Source organism: Onychostoma macrolepis, chromosome 17 (genome assembly GCF_012432095.1).
Source record: "Onychostoma macrolepis isolate SWU-2019 chromosome 17, ASM1243209v1, whole genome shotgun sequence".
NCBI classification, from domain to species: Eukaryota; Metazoa; Chordata; class Actinopteri; order Cypriniformes; family Cyprinidae; genus Onychostoma; species Onychostoma macrolepis.
In genome coordinates, this window is record NC_081171.1 from 554850 (window position 1) to 567773 (window position 12924).

Here is a 12924-nt window from a genome sequence, read left to right on the forward strand (position 1 = left end):
CATAATCACATAGAAACAGCTATTTTAAAGTGTAATAATATTTAACTGTTTTTACTGTATTTTTGATCAAATAAATGCACCCTTGGTGACTTCTTACAGAAACATTGAAAATTATTCCAGACTTTTGGCTGCCAGTGTGCATTTTAATGTAGGTTTTCTTATGTTTTGTATTTTCTCTTAAGTTCAGATTTCTAAAACTGAAATAAAAAATAAAAACTGTATAGACATATTTCAAAAAAATAGGTCACACTTTACAATAAGGTTCATTAATTAACTACATTAGCTAACATGAACTAAGAATGAACAATACTTCTACAGCATTTATGTATCATAGTTTCAGCATTTACTAATGCATTATTAAAATCACAAGTTGTGTTTGTTAACATTAGTATTAGTAATGCACTATGAACAAACAGTGAACAACTGTATTTTTATTAACTTACATTAACAAAGCTTAAATGCATTGTTCATTGTTCGTTCATGTTAGTTAATACATTAACTAATGTTAACAAATGACACCTTATTGTAAAGTGTTACCAAAAAATAAAAATAAAATGACAAAAACACACAACAAACCTACTAAAATTTACACGAAAGCAGAAAATATAAAAATTCTAAATATTAACAAAAAATCTCAATGATGCATACTAAAAAACACTATTATAGCCTCCGTATATTGTGCAGTAATGTCTATTATTATTATTATCTGAAGCTATACGTTCAGTACAGCGGCTCTATGAGCTCACAGTCATTATATTGAGGCTTTTAATCACGCGGGCAGCATGTCAACGTTTACCTCACCCTCGCCTACCTCTGACCTCAGCGCTCGCCGCTCGGCCTGATGGGAGATTCGCTCATAGGGAAACAGAAGGATATTAGTCAAGACTTAGATATTTGGCTTTAAAGGGCTCTTTGGCCGAGCATCCGAGAGCAGCAATCAGAATATTGTGTGTCGTCCAAGAGCAAATACCAGGTGCAGGAAAACCGCTGGGCTTTATTTTCCTGTGAGCGCTTCTGCAAAACAGCATGAAATCTGTGATGGAGGCCTGCTGGTGTTTTTACCCTCGGATAATAAATATTACTGAGAAATGCTGTTTAGCTTCATATTGATACTTTCAATCACATTGAACTTTGTTTAGCCTTTTGAAGCTACTGTATTATGAATTTCTAAAGTCTCTAAATGATCCTACTTTGCTGTTAAACCTGTTTCACACTCAATCTGCATGTCTTCTGTCGTCTGATAGAGTGTTTTATCCAGTAAAAGTCTTTTAGTGTAATTGTACAAGCGTACAAGCAAAAATACAAGCATAATATCTTCAGTCATTTTATTTGTCAAGTAAACGCATCTTAATTCCAGAATTTGCAGATATTTATACTAGAAAACAAGACAAAAATACTAAGGAAGAAAATCAGTTTTTGCAGTGTATGTCTATATTATGTATTTTTGAGCAAGCATATAACCAAAGTCAATGGGGTCCAATATTGTTTGGTTTCCAACGTTCTTTTATGTTCCACTGAAGAAAGAAACTCCTACATGAACGACACGAGGGTGAATAAATGATGACAGAATGGTTGTTTTTGGGTTAAATGCACTGAAGGCTGGGTGTAAATAAAAGCTTGTGTTTGTTGTCGGGTGAGTTATTTCTCCTCTGGTTTCCAGGTGGTCTCGTCATCTCGATCAGTCAGTGAAGGCTTCAGTCCTGAACCTTCTGAACTCCACAGTCTCCATCATATTGACTCCAGACTGCAGCTGCTACTTCCTGTGGAGGACTTCCTGTCTGTGCGGAGCCCGTCGCAGGTACTGATCTCTCCTAATCTTTAGCAGGCCTGGGCCCGTATTGACAAAACAGATCATCTCACCACTAAGAGTTCTCCTAAATAGCAGTAAAAGAGTTTTCTCTTAAAACCTCTTCAGAAAGCTGCTGAGACAAACTTGTGCCGAGGAACAGAGAGAAGTGTTAAGCTCAGAGTAAGGGGGCGGGGCTGACCTCGTTGCTATGGATGATGTCAGCATGCTCATAAGCAGTGATATTCATAGGAATATTGAATGTTGCCATATTCAAATAAAGCTTTAAAAATAAAAATGTTAATTGCCATTCAAATAAAGATTTTTAAATGCAGGCTAAGTGTCACTAATTAAACTAGATAAAAAAGTTAGTCAAGACAAACTTTAAGTTGGCTTGAGAAAGCCGGACCAGAAAGTTTGAAAAGTTAAAAAAGTTTAAGACGTTTAAAAAAAATTTAAGTTTGATGGTTTTCAGTCTGAAATAGTTTAAAGTTTAAAGTAGTTTTACAAGCTTAAGGCAATACAGTCTGTCAGAGATAGATAGATAGAGTCAGATTATAGATAGATAGATGCTACGGACCTCAGAGTGGTTGCTAGGGTATTCTAGGTGGTTGCTAAGGTGTTGCTATGTGGTTGCTAAGGTACTCTGAGTGGTTGCTAGGGTGTTGCTATGTGGTTGCTAAGGTGTTGCTAGGCGGTTGCTAGGCTACCTGGGGTAGTTGCTAGGGTGTTGCTTAGCGGTTGCTAAGGTGTTGCTCTGCGGTTGCTAGGGTACTTGGGGTGGTTGCTAGGGTGTTGCTATGTGGTTGCTAGGGTACCCGGGGTGGTTGCTAGGGTGTTGCTATGTGGTTGCTAGGGTACCCCGGGGTGGTTGCTAAGGGGATGCTATGTGGTTGCTATGGTACCCTTGGGGGTTGCTAGGGTGTTTCTATGCAGTTTCTAGGGTACTCTGGGTGGTTGCTAAGGTGTCGTTATATGTGTCAGCCTCTTACATGTGTACTTCTCATAATTAGTGAATATGCATATACATAGTCTTAATTAACAGAGTGGAATCATCACGGCTGATAGTAAGACGTGCAAATGTTAAAGAAAACCAAACTGGACACAAGAACATGTTACTTCTTGCTCAGCTGGTTAATGAAAACGAGGATATAATCAAAGGAGAATTTAGAGTTGGGATAACCTCCAAAACCAAAGGCGATACCTTTATAAAAGCTCATTATCGTCAAATGTTTCTAAAATGTTTATGTTCCGAGGCAGATTGCCAGCAACAGCTGTTTTAGGAGTTTGTGGCTTGGATTCAGAGACGTAGGACTCCACCTTTCACAGATTTAGGAGCTAGTTTTAGCACTAAAACATTTTATGAAATACTCTTAGCGCAAAAATTTAGCAGTCCTACCTTTAGGACTGACACGTCCATTATTTTTACGATTTTCTCCTAAATCAGTGAGTTATGAGTTACTTTTAGCCTTAAGATGTTTTGTGAATCCGGCCCCTGGTTTCTATCCAGAATGGTTTTGTGGATCACTTAAGTTGTTTGTGGATCAGTTTTGCACAAACAAAGAGCAGTTTGATCTGAATCCTGATGTTCTTTGACAATCGAGCAGCTGTTTCTCTCGGTGAATCGATGAATCACAGCCGTATGGTTTGAATGAGCTCGTTATGAGCGTCTCTAACAGAAGCTCACGTCTTCATCAGGCCAAGAGACTTCACCGAGGCTGGAGAAGTGTCATAAATAATGAAATATTGAGGTTTATTTCTCGTCTGGGAGCAGTTTGAAACTCTTTCCCATTGACGCCGCTCCTGGATCGGGTTCAGCGTGAGCGGCTCCGGTGCGACTCCAGCGCTCAGTCATTACAGGAATATTTATAGGTGAATGTGAGGTTTAAGAAGAGAGTCTCAGAATCAGAATCATGCAGTGTTTTTCTGTTCTGCTTCATAATGAACACTTTTGCTGAATAAACAGAATGAAAACACTTTCTGAAGGAGCTTGTGTTTGTAACGATTAAAGCCGCTCGTTTGTGAACTCTCTCATCACTCGCTCTGAATCCCAGATCCGACAGTCTTTATTTTTTTGTTTTTTTCCCCAAATTCTGTATTTTCCATTTTAATTGAGTAGATTCTGTTTTTATAGTTTAATAATTAAAATTATTATTTTAAATAAAATCTTTAAAAAAAAAAAAATCAATTAGAATGATAAAACATTAACAATTTAATAATTTATTCAGATTCTAACTAAAATAATGCCCTAAATTAAATTTAAAAGTTTTTTCAGGAATTCTTTAATTAATCTGTGTTTTATGATTTAATGCAAATTTATTATCAAAGACCGTGGCAATCAAACGCATCCTAACTTTTAAAGATTTGAATAATTCAAATTCTTTCATTTTTTGCCAAACAGCAGAGGTGTATTGTTTAAATTAAAACATGGACAAAATAATTGTGATACGTTATGATACTCCGTAAAAAATAATGTCTTAATAAACTGTATTAACATTATTGTTATTTGAGATGTACATTCAGTAACACTTTACTTAAAGCTTTTATATATAATGCATTATAAAAGTAGTTTTAATGCATTAATTATGCCTTGTAACGCATTGTATGATCTCATGAATAATTGTAACCACAGTTATAATACGTTTTTAATACGAATCTATTCAATGTTACACCTTCAGAATGCATAAAAACACAAACAAACCTTCACATATTACAATGCATTTACAGTTATTTATGAAAAGGTATAATGCATTACAGTGTACATCGTGAATGCCTTTATAATGTTTAATGTATAATGATTCTTAAAGGAGTGTGTTGCAAGGTTTGCTCCACTCAGATCCCAGTTTCAGTACTCAGATCGGTTTGTTTGTGTTTATTTAGCACCATCATGTCTAAAAACCCAAAATGGTGTTGAGAAACCTTTGGGTAGAATAACATGATCTTAAGTGTGTGAAGTCAAGGAGTTTTTCTGGTGAAATGGCGTGATGTTGTGAGAGGGTCGTTCCTCATAAGCTGCTGTCAGAGATCTGGACGTGTTTCAGTGTGTTCTGATGGACGCAGCGCTGACTCTCAGCAGACTGTGTCTAATCAATGAAAACAACAGAGACTGAGTCCAGCTGGGAAATGTCGGTCAGAGATGCTGGAGCGTTCAGTAGAGCCGCTATCAGAGTTCTTTCTGAGTCACATTTGGCTCTGCTCGTGACATTCAGCCCGCGATCGGAGCTGACAGTCGTGTTTTGTTCTGCCGTTGTTGTTGTGTTCTGTTGTCATGTGTTCAGCGATTGGACCGAGTCCCAACAAAATCTGCTCACAAGCTGAAGAGCGGATCGTACGCTGAAGCTGCGTTTCTCGCTCTCTTCGAGTGAAGGTGTAACATTGATTCATGTGCTTCTGATCTGCTGCTTGCTTCTCTAATGCTGCAGGAATGTGTGTGTGTGTGTGTGTGTGTGTGTGTGTGTGTTACGCTGCGGTCAAACCTAAACATCGCTGAACATTAGTGTGTGTCTCTATGATGAACTAGGGCTGTCAAAATGGCTGAAAAACTAAATTCGAATTTTGTACTTAAATATTATCAATATTCGAATTTAAACGGCAAAATTTCAATTAGGGGTAAACAAAAAAAGCTTTTGGCCAAAAAGAGGCCGCATCGAGCAAAATATTACTAATGCACATTTATTAAAGCAATAAAATAACACGACTATCTTTGAAAAATGTTTAAATTAATGTTTATAAACCATATATAGTTAATTAATTTACTTAAACAATTAGAAATAAGACATCATCATGTATGTATGTATAGTTTAATACAAAGGACTGAAAACCAATCACAAAGAGCACTTTTTTAATTTAAAAGCATGAGATGCAGTGGGATGGGAAAAACTACCATAAAGTCTCGAGACATGTTCTTTAAAAGTTAAACTTGCATTAATTTTACATGCTTTCTAAACGTGCGGATCTCTTGTGTGAGACACGAGTGCAGCGCTGATAGATGTTTCTATAGAAAATGTGATAAATATGTGTTCTGTGTGAACGGCTTGGTTTCAGTTTTGACGTAAACAACATCATCTCCGCATTGATGTTCTCTTTTTCTGCAATATTTTGAATGAACAACACAGCAGTGCTGCATCCAGTGGCTTCAGCTGGATAGGCTAAAAAAAAAACATTAAAATGCAACATCGTTATCACATCGTGCACCACTGATAAAGCTGCCTGACGCACTCCTAACATTCAAATGCAACGTTTTTGCATTCAAATGTGGATTTTTATTTTAAATTCGACGAATATTCGAAATTAAATTTTTTTGACAGCCCTATGATGAAGGATGTTCCTGTAGCTTATCTCTCATCAGTGATTGCATGTGTGTTAGTCCTGGTGTGGTCTGGACTGGTTTGTCTGGTCTGGTAGATGTGTGTGTTCTAGTCTGATCTGGCCTGGTCTGGTGTATTAGTCCTGGTCTGGTTTGTCTGGTCTGGTGTGGTCTAGTCTGGTGGGTGTGTGTGTTCTGGTTCGGTCTGGTGTATTAGGTCTGGTCTGCGTGTGCGTTCTGGTCTGGTGTGTGTGTGTGTGTTCTGGTCTTGTCTGATCTGGTGTATTAGTCATGGTCTGGTGTGGTCTGGTCTGCATGTGTGTTCTGGTCTGGTGTGTGTGTCTGTGTGTATATATATGTGTGTGTGTATATGTGTGTGTGTGTGTGTGTGTGTTCTGGTCTGGCCTGGTCTGCTCTGGTGTGTGTGTGTGTGTATATATATATATATGTGTGTGTGTGTGTGTGTGTGTGTGTGTGTGTTCTGGTCTGGCCTGGTCTGCTGTGGTCTGGTCTGGTCTGGTGGATGTGTGTGTTCTGGTCCAGTCTGGCCTGGTCTGGTGTATTAGTCCTGGTCTGCTGTGGTCCGGTCTGTGTGTGTGTTCTGGTCTGGTGTGTGTGTGTGTGTGTGTGTGTTCAGGTCTGGTCTGATCTGGTGTATTAGTCCTGGTCTGGTGTGTTCTGGTGTGGTCTGGCCTGTGTGTGTGTTCTGGTCTGGTCTGGTGTGGTCTGGTCTGGTCTGGTGTGGTCTGGTCTGGTCTGCGTGTGTTCTGGTCTGGTGTGGTGTGGTGTGGTGTGGTCTGGTGTGTGTGTGGTGTGGTCTGGTGTGTGTGTGTGTGTGTGTGTGTTCTGGTCTGGTGTGTGTGTGTGTGTGTGTGTGTGTGTATATGTGTGTGTGTGTGTGTGTGTGTGTGTGTGTGTGTGTGTGTGTGTTCTGGTCTGGTCTGCTGTGGTGTGGTCTGGTCTGGTCTGGTGGATGTGTGTGTTCTGGTCCAGTCTGGCCTGGTCTGGTGTATTAGTCCTGGTCTGCTGTGGTCTGGTCTGTGTGTGTGTTCTGGTCTGGTGTGTGTGTGTTCAGGTCTGGTCTGATCTGGTGTATTAGTCCTGGTCTGGTGTGCTCTAGTCTGGTCTGATGTGGTGTGGTCTGCTCTGTGTGTATGTTCTGGTCTGGTCTGATCTGGTGTATTAGTCCTGGTCTGGTGTGTTCTGGTGTGGTCTGGTCTGTGTGTGTGTTCTGGTCTGATCTGGTGTATTAGTCCTGGTCTGGTCTGGTGTGGTCTGGTCTGGTCTGCGTGTGTTCTGGTCTGGTCTGGCCTGGTGTGGTGTGGTGTGGTGTGGTCTGGTGTGTGTGTGTGTGTGTGTTCTGGTCTGGTCTGGCCTGGCCTGGTGTGGTGTAGTCTGATCTGATCTGGTGTATTAGTCCTGGTCTGGCCTGGTGTGGTCTGGTCTGGTCTGATCTGGTGTGTTCTGGTCTGGTGTGGTCTGGTCTGCGTGTGTTCTGGTCTGGTCTGGCCTGGTGTGGTGTGGTGTGGTGTGGTCTGGTGTGTGTGTGTGTGTGTTCTGGTCTGGTCTGGCCTGGTGTGGTGTGGTGTAGTCTGATCTGATCTGGTGTATTAGTCCTGGTCTGGCCTGGTGTGGTCTGGTCTGGTCTGATCTGGTGTGTTCTGGTCTGGTGTGGTCTGGTCTGCGTGTGTTCTGGTCTGGTCTGGTCTGGTGTGGTGTGTGTGTGTTCAGGTCTGGTCTGATCTGGTGTATTAGTCCTGGTCTGGTCTGGTGTGGTCTGGTCTGGTCTGCGTGTGTTCTGGTCTGGTCTGGCCTGGTGTGGTGTGGTGTGGTGTGGTCTGTGTGTGTGTGTGTGTTCTGGTCTGGTCTGGCCTGGCCTGGTGTGGTGTAGTCTGATCTGATCTGGTGTATTAGTCCTGGTCTGGCCTGGTGTGGTCTGGTCTGGTCTGATCTGGTGTGTTCTGGTCTGGTGTGGTCTGGTCTGCGTGTGTTCTGGTCTGGTCTGGCCTGGTGTGGTGTGGTGTGGTGTGGTCTGGTGTGTGTGTGTGTGTGTTCTGGTCTGGTCTGGCCTGGTGTGGTGTGGTGTAGTCTGATCTGATCTGGTGTATTAGTCCTGGTCTGGCCTGGTGTGGTCTGGTCTGGTCTGATCTGGTGTGTTCTGGTCTGGTGTGGTCTGGTCTGCGTGTGTTCTGGTCTGGTCTGGTCTGGTGTGGTGTGTGTGTGTTCTGCAGTGGTTCTCGTGAAGGAGCTGCTCAGGGAAAGTCTGGCTCTGTTCCTGCTTCCACGTGGCACTGACCGAACGTCCAGAGCTCTTCTGACTCTGTGACTCATTCAGTCTCTGTTTTTATAAGAGACGCCAGTTTCCAGACATGAGCGTTACACAGCCTTCAGGAAGACTTCTGAAAACGAACATTTACATAGCAGTGCTGCTTTACTAGTATTTATATACTATTATAGTACTTATTTTAAGTCATTTGTGTGAAAGTGCTGCTGATTTATGGTTTGTTTGTTTAAGATGTGAATCATCTCATCTGCTGTGAATGATTGTGTCTGATGAATCCAGAAGACGTTCTCATGAAGTGTGTCGGTTCTAGAGTTGGATGTCCTACTTCTCACCGTAGTAATATATAGTAATATAAGTGTATAAATTGTGGTCAAACAACACAGCTAGTTATAAAAGGTTCAGTTCAGTTTGTCAAACCTAAAATGCTGCATGTTTTGAATCTGACTCGAGTTCATAACAATGAAGAAACAAAGCGCTGTGAATCTGTGCTTTATGATGGACAGTGGTCAAACGTCACGTGAGAATGCCGGTCATTTCAAAAACAAACGTGTATTTAGTGGTCGTGAGGGCCAGAAAATGAGAGAGAATGAGTCAGTCAGTCACGATCCTTCTGAATCCAGCATGTTTGTTTAGTTCCCATAATGCATTTCACTGCATTCATACATAAACATACACAGAACCATATAGCTCACTAAAACTAAAACCATAAAAACCATGTGTGTTACTGTGTTTATTTATTTATAGTTCAAATAAATGTTAACTCAAATATAATAAAATAATAATTTCAGTTAGTTGCCAGGGGAATGTTACGTTTAGTTTAACTTGATTTACTAAAATAACTAAAACTAAAGTTGAAATAAAAAATTAAAAGAAAAACATTTAAAAAAATTTAAAATATTTTATAAAAGATAAATACAATTAAAAATCAGACATCAAAACTACTAGAAATGGGAAAAAAAACTGTAAAATGAATAAAACTTTAAGTAATATGAAAATGAAAAATATAAAAGTAAAAAAAACTCATTTAAAAGATTAATAAAAACTATAATAGTATCTCAGTGATTCTTAAGTTGATGGGGTAATTGTTGATGAACCTAACTGGATCGTGAAGTCCTGCTGTAGAGTCGGAGTGGCAGGAAAGACAAGAAGCTCAGTCTTTGCCAGGTTGAGCTGCAGGTGATGATGTTTCATCCATGCCGAGATGTCCGCCAGGCAGCCTGAGATCTGTGCAGCTACCGTTGGATCATCTGGTTGAAAGGAGAGATAGAGCTGTGTGTCATCAGCGTAGCAATGGTAGGAGAATCCATGTGCCTGGATGATGGGACCCAGTGATGTAGTGTATGTGGAGAAGAGGAGGGGTCCAAGAACCGATCCCTGAGGAACCCCAGTGACCAGTCAATGTGCTAAAGATGTCAGTCAAACAGACTAAAGAAGTGATGTCAGTGACTGCATATCATTATTAATGATCTGAATATGATTTATATAACCAGCTGTATGACAATCACTTCATCTAATACACCAGTTTATAATTCCTCTTTAATTATTTTATATGCAGTTTATATGCACTCGTATTTTCAGCAGCTAAAAATGGTTTTAAGGCGGTTATTTCTATCTTTTGCTGTAGTGTCCTGAAGCTCCTGAGAAACTCTGCTCAAGTGCAGCGAGGACAAAAGCTGCTTTAAACACAAAGGATGCTCACAACAAATGTTGATTTCATTTAGTTCATAGAAGTTAACTGATAAAGAAAATCTATTTATGACAGCATCCTCATTTTATAGTATTTTTACACAAGTACAGCAGCACTGTAGCTTCGCAGGAGGTTTCTTGAAGCGTCTTGGAGACACAGTTCTTCTGGATTTAGTCTGTCTCAGTTTGTTCTGTTTCTTCATGTCATTCCAGACAGACTGATGATGATCAGATCTCAAAAATCTCACTGGATTATTACAATTAATGGCCAAATGAATGTTTGGAAATGTAAACTGATATTTCCTCCTGACACACTACAGCAAAAGATAGAAAATACTGACTTAAAAACTGGTGAAAATACTAGTGTTCTAATCATTTTGGAGACCACTGTACATTACGAGTATCACACACGTGTTCCTGTGGATCATCCGTCGTCTTATTAGCTTTAGTTTATGCTTTTGGGTTTCATAAGCTACTTCTCTCAAGCTTTTGCCCCATTTGAGTCCAAATCCAATCCTACCTAAAGTTCAGCCGTATCTGGATGCGTTCACACACACACCGCAGACTGCTTCACTAATGTCCCTCAGTCTGAAACACGAGTTTATTCTGCGGATGAATGTGTTGTGCTGCAGGGGAGTCTGCAGGAGAACACGGGAGACGCAGAGAGACTGAGACGAGACGAAGAGAGACGTCTGCAAGAAATCCAGCAGCAGCTGCAGCTCCTGGAGGAGAACGAACCCGGCGACGTGAGTGTGTGCGTGCGTGCGTATACGTGTGTGTGTGTGTGTGTGTGTGTGTGTGTGCGCGTGCGTGCGTGCGTGGCGTACTTATTATTCATTTTCCTTTTGTTTTTGAAAAAAAAAAATAACCTACTTTTATTCAGCAATAAATAATGTTAAATTGATACAATTTCTATTTTTTGAATAATAATCTGCCAGGATTCAATCAATCAATCCTGTAAAAATATCACAGAAAAACTTTATGCAGCACAATTCTATACAATTAGCCTATAAAATAAAATGCAAATTATAATCGGGCCTGTTTTAGGCTTTTCTTTATTCCCTTATTAGGCTTTTACAGAAAGCGCATCCTCTGTTTTCCTATTTATTTTATAAAAGCAAAACGTTTTGTTGATATTGTGAATGCACACAAATAAAAGTGGACAGTTCCGAATTACCTTTATGAGCAAAAAGTACGGAATATTTGAAGCGGTTTTCGAATGCAAGTAAAACATAAATAAATAAAAAAATGTGATCGTGTCCTGCAGAGCATTTTAGCTTCCACTCTCCGCACAAACTGTTGGATAATATGTGTCTAAAAGCGCACATTTATATAGATTAAACATTTAAACAACTATAAACGACTAACATTGTGATATGCTTGAACTCTTTTATAGATTTTATTTTAGGCTAGTCGTGATGATTTGAGAAGGCTAAATTGATCAAACATGGGCTATGATCAGCTCACTGTCTGCCGCTGGCCACTTAGTCGTTAATGTAAAAAACAAAAAAACTTACATTTAACGAACAAAAAATGCTCCAAACGTTTTTTAAACATAATTATTTTTTCATTACATACAAAACTGAACTATTTTAATAACAGCTGTTTTGGGAGAAGGGGAAATATAGAGTCTAATATAGACCTCTTCGATAGTAAGTGTGTATTAACAAACTTATTTATAACGAATTTAAACGTAGCTACAGGAGATTATCAGTGATATTTACTGAGAGATGTTGAACCCTCAGTAAGAGATAAATCTTTTACCTTTTATCTTACAGTTGCTCCAAAGGTTAAGGAGACACATTACAGAATCATGTTTAGGATTCACCCTGTTAGTGATTTTATACAGAAAAGATTTCAATTTTAAGTGGACCCATGTGATTTTTCTTATTCTTTTCTTGAAACACTCGATCATCTATTATTTTACTGAGATGTTACTTCTAAATTCTGGTTTGATATTCATAGTTGGTTATCAGTAAAAATTTAAACAATCCCTCCATTTGTTTTGCAGGATATATTTTCTTTAAATGTGATTTAAATTATCTTTTTTTAAATGTTGTCAACTTTTTATTTTTGGGTAAATATCATATTCATACATGCAAATGGTAAAAAAAAAAAAATGGGTAACACTTTAGAATAGCGAGCACTTATTAACTATTAACTACGACTTTTCCCTCAATAAACTCCTAATTTGCTGCTTATTAATAGTTAGTGCGGTAGTTGTTAAGTTTAGATATTGGGTAGGATTAGGGATGTAGAATAAGGTCATGTAGAATAAGGCATTAATATTTGCTTAATTACTACTAATAAATGGCTAATATTCTATTAATATGCATGCTAATTAGCAACTAGTTAAGAGACCCTAAAATGAAGTGTTACCAAAAAATGTAAGCCGTCCTTTGTTTCAGAGCTTTAAGTACTTAAATAAAAAAAAAATAAAAAAAATAAACTAAACAGAAATTATAAACTCTTTGCCACTCCAAAATATTTATTATTTAAATGTATTTTTATTTGATGTCTTTTTGTACAATGGCATACAGAAATTTTTATATCATTTGTACAAACTAGTATTTACAATTTGGAATAAGCTATAGCATACATAAGAAAGGTAAATAGCACTTAATAGCTAATTAAACAAAATTGAGGAGGAGTAAAACAATAATAGAGAATGGATAGGAATAATAAGTGCTGGAAACCCTTGCAGCAGACGCAGACGTCACGTTCAGTGAGACGAGTGCATGTAACACCGTAATATTAATGACCCCGGCCGTACGCCATACATCGGAACGCTAAATGTGCGTGTGTGCGTGCGTATGAGTGCGCGTGTGCAACTGTGTGTGTGTGTGTGTGTGTGTGTGTGCG

At 39.1% G+C, this 12924-nt stretch overlaps 1 protein-coding gene across 3 annotated transcripts in view; it reads left to right on the forward strand.

Annotated features, from left to right (window-relative positions):
* Positions 1–12924, forward strand: part of fsip1 (fibrous sheath interacting protein 1) — a 31816-nt gene that overhangs the window by 14631 nt on the left and 4261 nt on the right. For all 3 annotated transcript variants that reach the window (XM_058748427.1, XM_058748426.1, XM_058748425.1), the window contains exons 10-11: positions 1661–1798; positions 10695–10808. In XM_058748427.1, coding sequence (XP_058604410.1) covers positions 1661–1798; positions 10695–10808 — 252 coding nt within the window. The remainder of the gene's footprint in view (positions 1–1660; positions 1799–10694; positions 10809–12924) is intronic.